Source organism: Salvelinus fontinalis, chromosome 6, assembly GCF_029448725.1.
Source record: "Salvelinus fontinalis isolate EN_2023a chromosome 6, ASM2944872v1, whole genome shotgun sequence".
In the NCBI taxonomy this organism is placed as follows: Eukaryota; Metazoa; Chordata; class Actinopteri; order Salmoniformes; family Salmonidae; genus Salvelinus; species Salvelinus fontinalis.
The window spans coordinates 83,475,598-83,489,147 of record NC_074670.1 but is presented as its reverse complement, the minus strand read 5'-3'; the positions used below and the strand labels follow the sequence as shown (position 1 = coordinate 83,489,147).

The following is a 13,550-nucleotide window of genomic DNA, read 5'->3' as shown; positions in this document are numbered from 1 at the left end:
TCTCTCCCCATCCCCTCTCCTCTCCTCTCTCCCCATCCCCTCTCCTCTCCTCTCTCCCCATCCCCTCTCCTCTCCTCTCTCCCCATCCCCTCTCCTCTCCTCTCTCCCCATCCCCTCTCCTCTCCTCTCTCCCCATCCCCTCTCCTCTCCTCTCTCCCCATCCCCTCTCCTCTCCTCTCTCCCCATCTCCCTCTCCTCTCTCCCCATCCCCTCTCCTCTCCTCTCTCCCCATCCCTTCTCCTCTCCTCTCTCCCCATCCCTTCTCCTCTCCTCTCTCCCCATCCCTTCTCCTCTCCTCTCTCCCCATCCCTTCTCCTCTCCTCTCTCCCCATCCCTTCTCCTCTCCTCTCTCCCCATCCCCTCTCCTCTCCTCTCTCCCCATCCCCTCTCCTCTCCTCTCTCCCCATCCCTTCTCCTCTCCTCTCTCCCCATCCCTTCTCCTCTCCTCTCTCCCCATCCCCTCTCCTCTCCTCTCCCCATCCCCTCTCCTCTCCTCTCCTCTCTCCCCATCCCCTCTCCTCTCCTCTCTCCCCATCCCCTCTCCTCTCCTATCTCCCCATCTCCTCTCCTCTCTCCCCATCCCCTCTCCTCTCCTCTCTCCCCATCCCCTCTCCTCTCCTCTCTCCCTCCCTCCCTGGTCTCTGTTGGAATGACGGCTCTTCCCAGGAGTTCCTCCTGTGCCGTGTTCGCTCATCCTGATCTGAACCTCCTTAACACCCTTATCAGAGGCGATTGGTTGGCCAATTAAAACCCATACAACATCTAGGCGTGGCGCGGAATAATCAATATGAAGAAACTGCTGTGAGCATTAGGACATTTTTTATTTCCGGGTATTTGATATACCTCCACAGACCAAGGGACTCATTACCTGCATGAAGAAGTGATCTACCCAAATCCATCCTCAGTAGAAACTCATAACTTGGCCAGGAGAAATATCTGTACTGTTATCTCTCTGATCTGTACTGTTATCTCTCTGACTAATACTATCTCTGATCTGTGCTGTTATCTCTCTGACTAATACTATCTCTCGGATTTGTACTGTTATCTCTCGGATCTGTACCGTTATCTCTCTGATTTGTACTGTTATCTCTCTGATCTGTACTGTTATCTCTCTGACTAATACTATCTCTGATCTGTACTGTTCTCTCTCTGACTAATACTATCTCTGATCTGTTATCTCTCTGACTAATACTTTCTCTGAGATCGGTACTGTTATCTCCCTGACTAATTATCTGTCAACTGTTTGTTTTTATTTCTGCTCTAATGGTTTTAAACCAATAGTAGTTGTTCATATGCAACTCTGGTCCGTCAAGTTTGTCTCTGTATTATAAATGATTGTCTTGTAAAGGCCTGCGATTCATCCCTCAGTGACTTTCCGCCACCTCGCTGTCTCTCTTTCGCTCTGTCTTCGTCTGTGTAAATAGTCATTACCTCTAACCTTCTCTCGCTCTCTCTCCTCCAGGCTGGCAAGAAGGACAAGAGTGATGCTCTGAACACCGCCATCGACAGGATGACCAAGAAGACTAGGGACCTTCGCAGACAGGTTGGTCCCTCTTCTCCCATTCCTTCTCCAGAGACCTCCATGGGTTTATGTGTCTCCCCTTCTCCTCCTTTCATTCCCTCTTTCTCTGTATCCTCCCGTTCTTTGTCCATATCTCCACAGACAGGTTGGTGCAAATCCCCCTCTTCTCCTCCCTCAATCTCCCTCTCCATTCTCCCATTCCTCCTTCCACAGACAGGTTTCCTTCCTCTATCCTTCCCTCCCCTGTCCTCTTCCTCCCTCCATCCTCTTCCTCCCTCCCTCCCTCCTCCCAGTCCCATTCCTTCTCCAGAGACCTTCACAGACAGGTTGGTTTGACAAAATATTTAGTTTCTCTGCCAGAGGCTTTTGTTTATCTCAAAACAGCCGAACAGTTATTTTAGCTGTACTAAACTCCTCGTTCTCTCTGTGTAGCTGCGTAAGGCGGTCATGGATCACGTCTCTGATTCGTTCCTGGAGACCAACGTTCCTCTGCTGGTTCTGATCGAAGCGGCGAAGAACGGGAACGAGAAGGAGGTGAAGGAATACGCCCAGGTGTTCCGGGAGCACGCCAACAAGCTCATCGAGGTACGTTACCGAAAGTTACACAAACATCTCTTGGAGTTTTCTTAGTCAGATACTGTAGGGTGATGTCTTTAGGAGGTGTTAGAGATGGACCGGAGGATGGGGACATCTATGGGGGTAGGAACATTACTCTACACTGAACAAAAACACAACTCAACATGTAACAATTTCGAAGATTATACTGGGAATACAGATATGCTTCTGTTGCCCACATATACCTTTAATTTTTGGGGGGAAAACCAGTCCGTATCTGTTGTGACCACAATTTGCCTCGCATCTTCGTCGCGTAGAGTTGATCAGGATGTTGATTGTGACCTGTGGAATGTTGTCCCACTCCTCTTCAATGGCTGTGCGAAGTTGCTGGATATTGGCTGGATCTGGAACACGCTGTCGTACACGTCTATCCAGAGCATCCCAAACATGCTCATTGGGTGACATGTCTGATGTTATAAGGAACTAGGATCGACTTGCCCTCCAAATCCCAACCTTATCACATTTTAGGAAACCACAAAACTGACCTTAATTTCTCATTCTAGTTGCATGATTGATCTTGAAACATGTATTTTACAAACTCCTTCATGTGATGTGTTTTACACTGACAATACAATACAGTGACTATACAAAACATGAAGAACACCTGCTCTTTCCATGTCCGACTGATCAGGTGAAGGTTATGATCCCTTAATGATGTAATTTGTTAAAACCACTTCAATCAGTGTAGAGGAAGGGGAGGAGACAGTTTAATAAATCCTCTTAAGGATCTCTACAGATAGGTGTTCCACCCACGGGACGGTTGAGCTAACGTAGGCTAATACGATTAGCATGAGGTTGTAAGTAACAAGAACATTTCCCAGGACATAGACATATCTGATATGGGCAGAAAGCTTAAACTCTTGTTAATCTAACTGCACTGTCCAATTTACAGTAGCTATTACAGTGAAATAATACCATGCTATTGTTTGAGGAGAGTGCACAGTTTTGAACTTGAAAAGTTATTAATTAGGCACATTTGGGCAGTCTTGGCAAAAAAAAAATGACAAAAATGCAATGGTTCATTGGTTCAGCCTGAAAATTTGCACATACACTGCTGACGTCTAGTGGCCAAAATCAAAATTGAGCCTGGTCTGAAATAATACGTTATGGCCTTTCTCTTGCATTTCAAAGATGGTACAAGTATATTTTTTATGATCTTTTACCAGATCTAATGTGTTATATTCTCTAGGATTATTTTCACATTTCCACAAACTTCAAAGTGTTTCCTTTCAAATGGTATCAATAATATGCATATCCTTGCTTCAGGTCCTGAGCTACAGGCAGTTAGATTTGGGTATGTCATTTCAGGTGAAAATTGGAAGAAAGGGGCGGATCCTTAAGAGTTTTTTTAAAGAAGGACTTTTAAGCCTTGAGACATGGATTGTGTGTGTGCCATTCAGAAGGTGAATAGGAAAGACTAAATATTTAAGTGCCTTTGAGCGGGGTATGGTAGTAGGTTTCCAGGCTCAGCGGTTTGTGTGAAATACAGCGCTGCTGGGGATTTTCACACTCGACAGTTTTCCTGTGTGTATTAATGGTCCACCACCCCAAAGGACATCCAGCCAACTTGACACAACTGTGGGAAGAATTGGAGTCAACATGGAACCAGCATCCCTGTGGAACGCTTCCAACACCTTGTAGAGTCCATGTCCTGACGAACTGAGGCTGTTCTGAGGGCCAAAGGGGGGGGGGGGTGCAACTCAATATTAGGAAGGTGTTTCCAATGTTTGATATTCTTAGTGTATATTGAGAACTGAACAATTGAATTAGGCCAGTAGCTAGCATCCAGTCTAAGCAAATTCCTTATGTGATTGTGCTCCTTGGCTAGCCGTGCAGTGTACAGCTGCAGTTACGTGCGTGTTGTAATTCATTCTGTTTGTGAAAACACAAGCCAAAGAGAGGTATATGCCACGGGTTTATACCCTGAGAATGCAGCGCAATAGTCCTCGACACTCACTCTCCATCTAAACCAACACTGACTAAAGGCCTTGGATTCCATCTTTTTTAAGATTATTAAGTGTCACACTGTGCGATTGTTAAATGTAATTTTGATCAACCTGGCCAGATTGTGCGATTTAGCTTCAGTTCTGTCGTCACATTCTGCGATTGGCCTGCGCGGCTACGTCAGCCGATGTAGGCTACGTCAGCTGCAACGGTGTATCTGATCGTGTGTCAGCACCGGCTGTTCAGCATCAACTGTATCTGATCGTGTGTCAGCACCGGCTGTTTAACATCAACTGTATCTGATCGTGTGTCAGCACCGGTTGTTCAACATCAACTGTATCTGATCGTGTGTCAGCACCGGCTGTTCAACATCAACTGTATCTGATCGTGTGTCAGCACCGGCTGTTCAACATCAACTGTATCTGATCGTGTGTCAGCACCGGCTGTTCAACATCAACTGTATCTGATCGTGTGTCAGCACCGGCTGTTCAGCATCAACTGTATCTGATCGTGTGTCAGCACCGGCTGTTCAACATCAACTGTATCTGATCGTGTGTCAGCACCGGCTGTTCAACATCAACTGTATCTGATCGTGTGTCAGCACCGGCTGTTCAACATCAACTGTATCTGATCGTGTGTCAGCACCGGCTGTTTAACATCAACTGTATCTGATCGTGTGTCAGCACCGGCTGTTCAACATCAACTGTATCTGATCGTGTGTCAGCACCGGCTGTTCAACATCAACTGTATCTGATCGTGTGTCAGCACCGGCTGTTCAACATCAACTGTATCTGATCGTGTGTCAGCACCGGCTGTTCAACATCAACTGTATCTGATCGTGTGTCAGCACCGGCTGTTCAACATCAACTGTATCTGATCGTGTGTCAGCACCGGCTGTTCAACATCAACTGTATCTGATCGTGTGTCAGCACCGGCTGTTCAACATCAACTGTATCTGATCGTGTGTCAGCACCGGCTGTTTAACATCAACTGTATCTGATCGTGTGTCAGCACCGGCTGTTCAACATCAACTGGATCTGATCGTGTGTCAGCACCGGCTGTTCAACATCAACTGTATCTGATCGTGTGTCAGCACCGGCTGTTTAACATCAACTGTATCTGATTGTGTGTCAGCACCGGCTGTTCAACATCAACTGTATCTGATCGTGTGTCAGCACCGGCTGTTTAACATCAACTGTATCTGATCGTGTGTCAGCACCGGCTGTTCAACATCAACTGGATCTGATCGTGTGTCAGCACCGGCTGTTCAACATCAACTGTATCTGATCGTGTGTCAGCACCGGCTGTTTAACATCAACTGTATCTGATTGTGTGTCAGCACCGGCTGTTCAGGCCTCACTCTATGCTTATGCGCAAGTGAAGTTAGGAAAAACTGAAAGTATGCAACCATGGAAATTCTCCAAACTCCTAATCAAATAGACTTCCCCAAAATAACATTGTCGCTGTAGAACGTTTGTTTTTCATCGGGTAGATTAACCGCAAATGTCATGTAAACAAGATTAATGAAATTCTTCTTCTGGCACAGCATGTAAAACGTTTAAATCTTAAACTATTTATATTATTCTGACTATTCACAATGGTATTATTGTGCGCATGCTCAGTGCTGTCAGTCTTCCTAATTGGTCAGTCTCCGGGATCGGCTCGTTACACCCAGCCACACTACGCGATAACGGCTCAACATTTCTGACACTGCTAAAACTTTGTCAGAACCTACAACCGTACGTAAAGGTAGTTTTAATGACAGACCCTGTCACACTGAATGACCCAAGACGTCCGACAATCGTTTACCACCTAAGAATTTGCCCCCCCCCCCCCCCCCCCCCCCAAAGTGGACATTCTAGTCTGGGACGGCAAAATCGTGGCGTTATATGGCTAAAATCATAGTCTGCGGAGGCTTTCATTCAACGGGCTTGAGCGTCATGGAAGATGCTGTAGCAGAAGCCGAATGGTCCCAAATGTCACCCTAATCCATATGTAGTGAACTACGTTGGACCAGTGCCTGTAGGGCTAGTGCACTATATAGGGTGCCATTTGTGCACTAGCCATGGTGTTGTGATTTAAGCCGTCAGACAGAAAGACAAACACTTTGTCTGATCTGAATGGCTGGTCACAGCTGTGGAGCCCCACTTTAAGCCTGGCTCAGAGTAGCCGAACCTCCCCCTGCCTGACAGGGTTAAGTGATTCCTCTGGGGATGGAGATTCATTGTCTAAACAGTTGGATCTCCATCCACCTACTACTTATTGACAGACAGAGACGGCATAAACACGGGGAGGGAAGGAAAGCACTCTCCCCTGCTGTTCAGCGACCGGTGTGTTTGTGTTTTGACTGCCACACTGATTTTCAGACTGTTACAAAAAAAAGGGTCCGCTTTGTAAAATAAATGTATTGCACTCTTTCTCTCTCGTGTTCCCTCTCTCATCCCCCCTCTCTCATCCCCCCTCTCTCATCCCCCCTCTCTCATCCCCCCCTCTCTCATCCCCCTTCCTCTCATTCTCACGTCAGCTCTCAAGCGTTCTCGCTCATCCTGTCAAGTCATTTCTAAGGGGTTTTATTGGCATGGGAGACATATATGTTTACATTGCCAAAGCAAGTGAAAATAAACAGTGAGCTGTAACAAACATCTAAAAAACATATATATTTTTAAATAACAGTAAACATTGCACTCAAAGTTCTCAAAAGGATGGACATTTCTAATGTTATATGATCACCTACGTACAGTGTCCAACACGATCCGCTTTCCCTAAAAGCATGATGGTCATGTCTTGAGCAACATTAGCAGTCTTCATCAGTTGACTTGAAATCTATTCCCCCCCAAGTGAATTAACTTTTGTAACTGTGTCAGAGTGTCATGCACTGACATTTTAAAGTGACCTCTCACTTGTCCCTATGGATGGCCCATGACCGAACCCTTGCCATTTTGACTCTGTGGATGGTGCAGACTGGTTGAGTGGGGGCCCGTAGAGTTACCATGCGGGACAGGGAGCCGGAGCAGGATATGATGCTGGCCAGGAGCAAGCCTGAGGAAATTGGTGGAAGCTGGTGAGGAATCAGAGGAAAGGGCCATTAGGATGTGGGATCCTGGGGACCCACACTGTCAGCCGTGGCATTAGGGGACGACACAACTAGAAGTCCTCTGACACTTCAACTCTGAATGATTAGAGAGCACGCGAGCGGCGGGAGGGAGGGAGCGCGCGGCACTAAACCAGCGTCCATGTGGAGGCTGGTTTTGTGTTGTCGACTACGGGGAAGGGAGTGTCCATGTGGAGGCTGGTTTTGTGTTGTCGACTACGGGGAAGGGAGTGTCCATGTGGAGGCTGGTTTTGTGTTGTCGACTACAGGGAAGGGAGTGTCCATGTGGAGGCTGGTTTTGTGTTGTCGACTACAGGGAAGGGAGTGTCCATGTGGAGGCTGGTTTTGTGTTGTCGACTACAGGGGAGTGTCCATGTGGAGGCTGGTTTTATGGTGTCGACTACAGGGAAGGGAGTGTCCATGTGGAGGCTGGTTTTATGTTGTCGACTACAGGGAAGGGAGTGTCCATGTGGAGGCTGGTTTTGTGTTGTCGACTACAGGGAAGGGGAGCGTCCATGTGGAGGCTGGTTTTATGTTGACTACAGGGGAGTGTCCATGTGGAGGCTGGTTTTGTGTTGTCGACTACAGGGAAGGGAGTGTCCATGTGGAGGCTGGTTTTGTGTTGTCGACTACAGGGAAGGGAGTGTCCATGTGGAGGCTGGTTTTATGTTGACTACAGGGAAGGGAGCGTCCATGTGGAGGCTGGTTTTGTGTTGTCGACTACAGGGAAGGGAGTGTCCATGTGGAGGCTGGTTTTGTGTTGTCGACTACAGGGAAGGGAGCGTCCATGTGGAGGCTGGTTTTTTTGTTGACGACTACAGGGGAGTGTCCATGTGGAGGCTGGTTTTGTGTTGTCGACTACAGGGAAGGGAGTGTCCATGTGGAGGCTGGTTTTGTGTTGTCGACTACAGGGAAGGGAGCGTCCATGTGGAGGCTGGTTTTGTATTTAAAAATATAAATAAATCCCCCAGTTTTACAATTACTTTGGTTAAAAAAATGTATTGTAGATACTCTGAACACATGAAATCCCTCCCAACTAACCGCTACTGTACTGCTACATATTGTGTGTGGGTAGTCTATCAATGCATTACAATGGAACATCTTTATTTCAGAGGATAGATGCCTATTACCTAATATAGTACACTACTTTTGACTTACGTCTTTTGTGTTCTGGTCAAAAGTAGAGCACTATATAGGGAATAGTGTCCATTTCAGACACAGCCGTTATATATAAATATCACATGGTTATATAGGGTGAGTCATCAGACTGGGATTGACAGATGTTTGGCTAACAAGACATTGTTTACACTACACATGACTAATTAGCGTGTATCATTTTTCTTACTTATAAAATGACAGTTTCATCCGCTATATTTATCAGGTGAAAATAGCCATACGAGTATCTACGTGATGATGTGATGGCTGCAGCAGTCATAATATAGTATCTGTAAGTGATGGCTGCAACAGTCATAATATAGTATATGTAAGTGATGTTGTGATGGCTGCGGCAGTCATAATATAGTATATGTAAGGAATGATGTGATGGCTGCAACAGTCATAATATAGTATCTGTAAGTGATGTTGTGATGGCTGCAGCAGTCATAATATAGTATCTGTAAGTGATGTTGTGATGGCTGCAACAGTCATAATATAGTATCTGTAAGTGATGTTGTGATGGCTGCAACAGTCATAATATAGTATCTGTAAGTGATGGCTGCGGCAGTCATAATATAGTATCTGTAAGTGATGGCTGCAGCAGTCATAATATGGTATCTGTAAGTGATGTTGTGATGGCTGCAGCAGTCATAATATAGTATATGTAAGTGATGGCTGCAACAGTCATAATATAGTATATGTAAGTGATGTTGTGATGGCTGCGGCAGTCATAATATAGTATATGTAAGTGATGGCTGCAACAGTCATAATATAGTAACTGTAAGTGATGGCTGCAGCAGTCATAATATAGTATCTGTAAGGGATGGCTGCAGCAGTCATAATATAGTATCTGTAAGGGATGGCTGCAGCAGTCATAATATAGTATCTGTAAGTGATGTTGTGATGGCTGCAGCAGTCATAATATAGTATCTGTAAGTGATGTTGTGGTGGCTGCAGCAGTCATAATATAGTATATGTAAGTGATGTTGTGATGGCTGCAGCAGTCATAATATAGTATCTGTAAGTGATGTTGTGATGGCTGCGGCAGTCATAATATAGTATATGTAAGTGATGGCTGCAGCAGTCATAATATAGTATCTGTAAGTGATGTTGTGATGGCTGCAGCAGTCATAATATAGTATCTGTAAGTGATGTTGTGATGGCTGCAGCAGTCATAATTTAGTATTTGTAAGTGATGTTGTGATGGCTGCAGCAGTCATAATATAGTATCTGTAAGTGATGTTGTGATGGCTGCAGCAGTCATAATATAGTATCTGTAAGTGATGTTGTGATGGCTGCAGCAGTCATAATATAGTATCTGTAAGTGATGTGATGGCTGCAGCAGTCATAATATAGTATCTGTAAGTGATGTGATGGCTGCAACAGTCATAATATAGTATCTGTAAGTGATGTTGTGATGGCTGCAGCAGTCATAATATAGTATATGTAAGTGAAGGCTGCAGCAGTCATAATATAGTATCTATAAGGAATGATGTGATGGCTGCAACAGTCATAATATAGTATCTGTAAGTGATGGCTGCAGCAGTCATAATATAGTATCTGTAAGTGATGTTGTGATGGCTGCAGCAATCATAATATAGTATCTGTAAGGAATGATGTGATGGCTGCAACAGTCATAATATAGTATCTGTAAGTGATGGCTGCAGCAGTCATAATATAGTATCTGTTAGTGATGGCTGCAGCAGTCATAATATAGTATATGTAAGTGATGGCTGCAGCAGTCATAATATAGTATCTGTAAGTGATGTTGTGATGGCTGCAGCAGTCATAATATAGTATATGTAAGTGATGGCTGCAGCAGTCATAATATAGTATCTGTAAGGAATGATGTGATGGCTGCAACAGTCATAATATAGTATCTGTAAGTGATGGCTGCAGCAGTCATAATATAGTATCTGTAAGTGATGTTGTGATGGCTGCAGCAGTCATAATATAGTATATGTAAGTGATGTTGTGATGGCTGCAGCAGTCATAATATAGTATATGTAAGTGATGTTGTGATGGCTGCAGCAGTCATAATATAGTATATGTAAGTGATGTTGTGATGGCTGCAGCAGTCATAATATAGTATATGTAAGTGATGTTGTGATGGCTGCAGCAGTCATAATATAGTATATGTAAGTGAAGGCTGCAGCAGTCATACTATAGTATCTGTAAGGAATGATGTGATGGCTGCAACAGTCATAATATAGTATATGTGATGGCTGCAACAGTCATAATATAGTATCTGTGATGGCTGCAACAGTCATAATATAGTATCTGTAAGTGATGGCTGCAACAGTCATAATATAGTATCTGTAAGTGATGGCTGCAACAGTCATACTATAGTATATGTGATGGCTGCAACAGTCATAATATAGTATATGTGATGGCTGCAGCAGTCATAATATAGTATCTGTAAGTGATGGCTGCAACAGTCATAATATAGTATCTGTAAGTGATGGCTGCAGCAGTCATAATATAGTATATGTAAGTGATGGCTGCAACAGTCATAATATAGTATCTGTTAGTGATGGCTGCAGCAGTCATAATATAGTATCTGTAAGTGATGTTGTGATGGCTGCAGCAGTCATAATATAGTATATGTAAGTGATGGCTGCAGCAGTCATAATATAGTATCTGTAAGGGATGATGTGATGGCTGCAGCAGTCATAATATAGTATCTGTAAGTGATGGCTGCAGCAGTCATAATATAGTATCTGTAAGGGATGATGTGATGGCTGCAGCAGTCATCATGCAGTGTTTATTTTCTCATGGTATCTTTGCCCAGGGTTTTCAGCCTATAGACTGTGTCCCAGATGGCACCCTATTCCCTATATAGTGCACTACTTTTGACCAGAGCCACATGGGACCTCGTGAAAAGTAATGCAACAAATAAGGAATAGAGTTCTATTTTGGATGCACCTATATAGGCCTCGGAGACCACAGCCCTTGAACCAGTACTTGGACCACAGCCCTTGAACCAGTACTTGGACCACAGCCCTTGAACCAGTACTTGGACCACAGCCCTTGAACCAGTACTTGGACCACAGCCCTTGAACCAGTACTTGGACCACAGCCCTTGAACCAGTACTTGGACCACAGCCCTTGAACCAGTACTTGGATCACAGCCCTTGAACCAGTACTTGGACCACAGCCCTTGAACCAGTACTGAGCTGTCAAGGCAAAGGGTGGCTGCTTTGAAGAATCTCAAATATAAAAAAAAACATTAACTTTTTTGGTTTCTACATATGTTATTTCATAGTTTTGATGTCTTCTATTATTCTACAATGTAGAAAACAGTAGAACAGAAAAACCCTGTAATTAGTAGGTGTCAACTTTTGACTGGTACTGTATATAGCTACTCTACTGATGCCAAAATTTGACTGTAGGGTGTCAGCAAATATAATTAAAAGTTGACCCTATTCCTTATGTAAATAAATATTCAGACCCAATGCTATGAGAATTGAAATTGAGCTCAGGTGCTTCCTGTTTCCATTGATCATCCTTGATGTTTCTACAACTTGATTGGATTCCCCCTGTGGTAAATGCCATTGATTTTAGAGGTGATTTGGAAAAGCACACACCTGTGGCGGTCATGACATTGTCAGCCGTTGATTGTCAAGCAAATTACTGTCGGTCTCACGGTAATTGACCGTTAATTAACGTAAACACATTTAACGTCTCCTGTAGTACAAAAGTGGACCAATTCTATTCCAAACAGTCTGGGACAGTGGTGGGATGCGATAGATCCCAAATGTAATACAACCACTAGCATCAAAAACCCTTTTATAAGCAATGTGGCTGATGCAACAGATGAGAACATTTAAGCTTAAAATGTCGATACACTATTAGGCTATTTCTTCACATTAAGTGCAGCAATGTGCACACAGTACTAGGTTATAAACGCGACTCTTCCATTAGCCCGAAAACGCAATTTTTCAAAAGTAATCGCAAATGCAATTATGCCTGTAATTATTTTATTATAAAGGTGCATTTTTATGGTTAAAAACGTTCTTCCCCAAAACTGAAACTCACCTTCTTCTTATATATGCCAGTTAGGCACTGCACCCCTTGTAAAGCGGGTTCATGTGCTTAATTTTAAGAAGTGTTTTGGCCACTTTAGTTGTGATACAAACCTTATCAAAACATATAGGCCTGTGGACTAGTCTACATGAGGTGTGCGACTATGATTTCATCATTCACAAGTGACAGGCTAATATTGTCACCCATCAGACTTTTATTGATTTGTCTTTTCATATATTACATAATATGTGTAAATAGTTTTGCTTTAGAATGGACCATTTATCATGCACCTGTATCGAAACAGGGGCAGCTGGGAAAAAAATACATGTGATCTGTGAACTTAAATAGCGAATGTAGGATGCTTTTCCCTCTGGTTTATTTTCATTCCAGCCAGGTAGGCTATACTCCTGTTGTAAAGCAATGTGCTTAATATTAGGATAGTTGAGAAATAAATGTAGTAGGCCTAGCCTATAGAAAGCTGATGGGATCCTCCTCTTTTTAATAGAGGCCATCAACTCTGTTTTGTCGTGCAACTTCATAGCCTTTAGAAATGTTGTGCAACATGGGCTCTCATAAAGTGTTTGATTAGATTTTTGATTACATTTGCATTGACGTCAGAGTGATTAGAGGGACAATAGAGTGCTGAGTACCAGGCAGTTAGCAAGTTTGGTAGACTACTAATGACAAGCAGCAGCATCAGAGCTGGGAGAAGAATAGTTACCGTGACTAAACGTTCATGTGGAATTTGACTGCCTTCATGACTTGTGACCGCCGATGTGGCGGTAATACGGTCACCGCAACAGCCCCACACACACCTGCGACAGGGCCTGGGAGACTGATGGTTGTGTTATATGGGATCTCTCTCTCTCAAGTCTCCTCAACCGGATTAGAGAAAAATCTGAAATGTTTTTTGTTGGTGATTATAGGCTATTGTGTGTTGAAACAATTTTAGAATAAAGCTTTAACGTAACAAAATGTGGAAAAAGTCATGGTCTGAATACTTTCCAAATGTAAAATAAGGTGTGCTTGTATTTGTCCTCTTTCACTGCAAGTGTGTAACCTGTACGTGTTTGAGGTGTGAAATAGAAATAGATTTTTTTTGTGTATCCCAACTCCCACTGAGACACCCTCAGAGAGCGCGATCAGGGTCAGCCATTATTGACTGGCGAGCGCGAACCAATTAGGGTTAAGTTCCTC

General features: G+C 43.9%; 1 protein-coding gene across 3 annotated transcripts in view; it reads left to right on the top strand.

Annotated features, from left to right (window-relative positions):
• LOC129858538 (catenin alpha-1-like) overlaps nt 1–13,550 on the top strand; it is a 295,543-nt gene that overhangs the window by 143,077 nt on the left and 138,916 nt on the right. For all 3 annotated transcript variants that reach the window (XM_055927845.1, XM_055927844.1, XM_055927846.1), the window contains 2 exons: nt 1,463–1,543; nt 1,955–2,107. In XM_055927845.1, the coding sequence (XP_055783820.1) occupies nt 1,463–1,543; nt 1,955–2,107 (234 nt within the window). The remainder of the gene's footprint in view (nt 1–1,462; nt 1,544–1,954; nt 2,108–13,550) is intronic.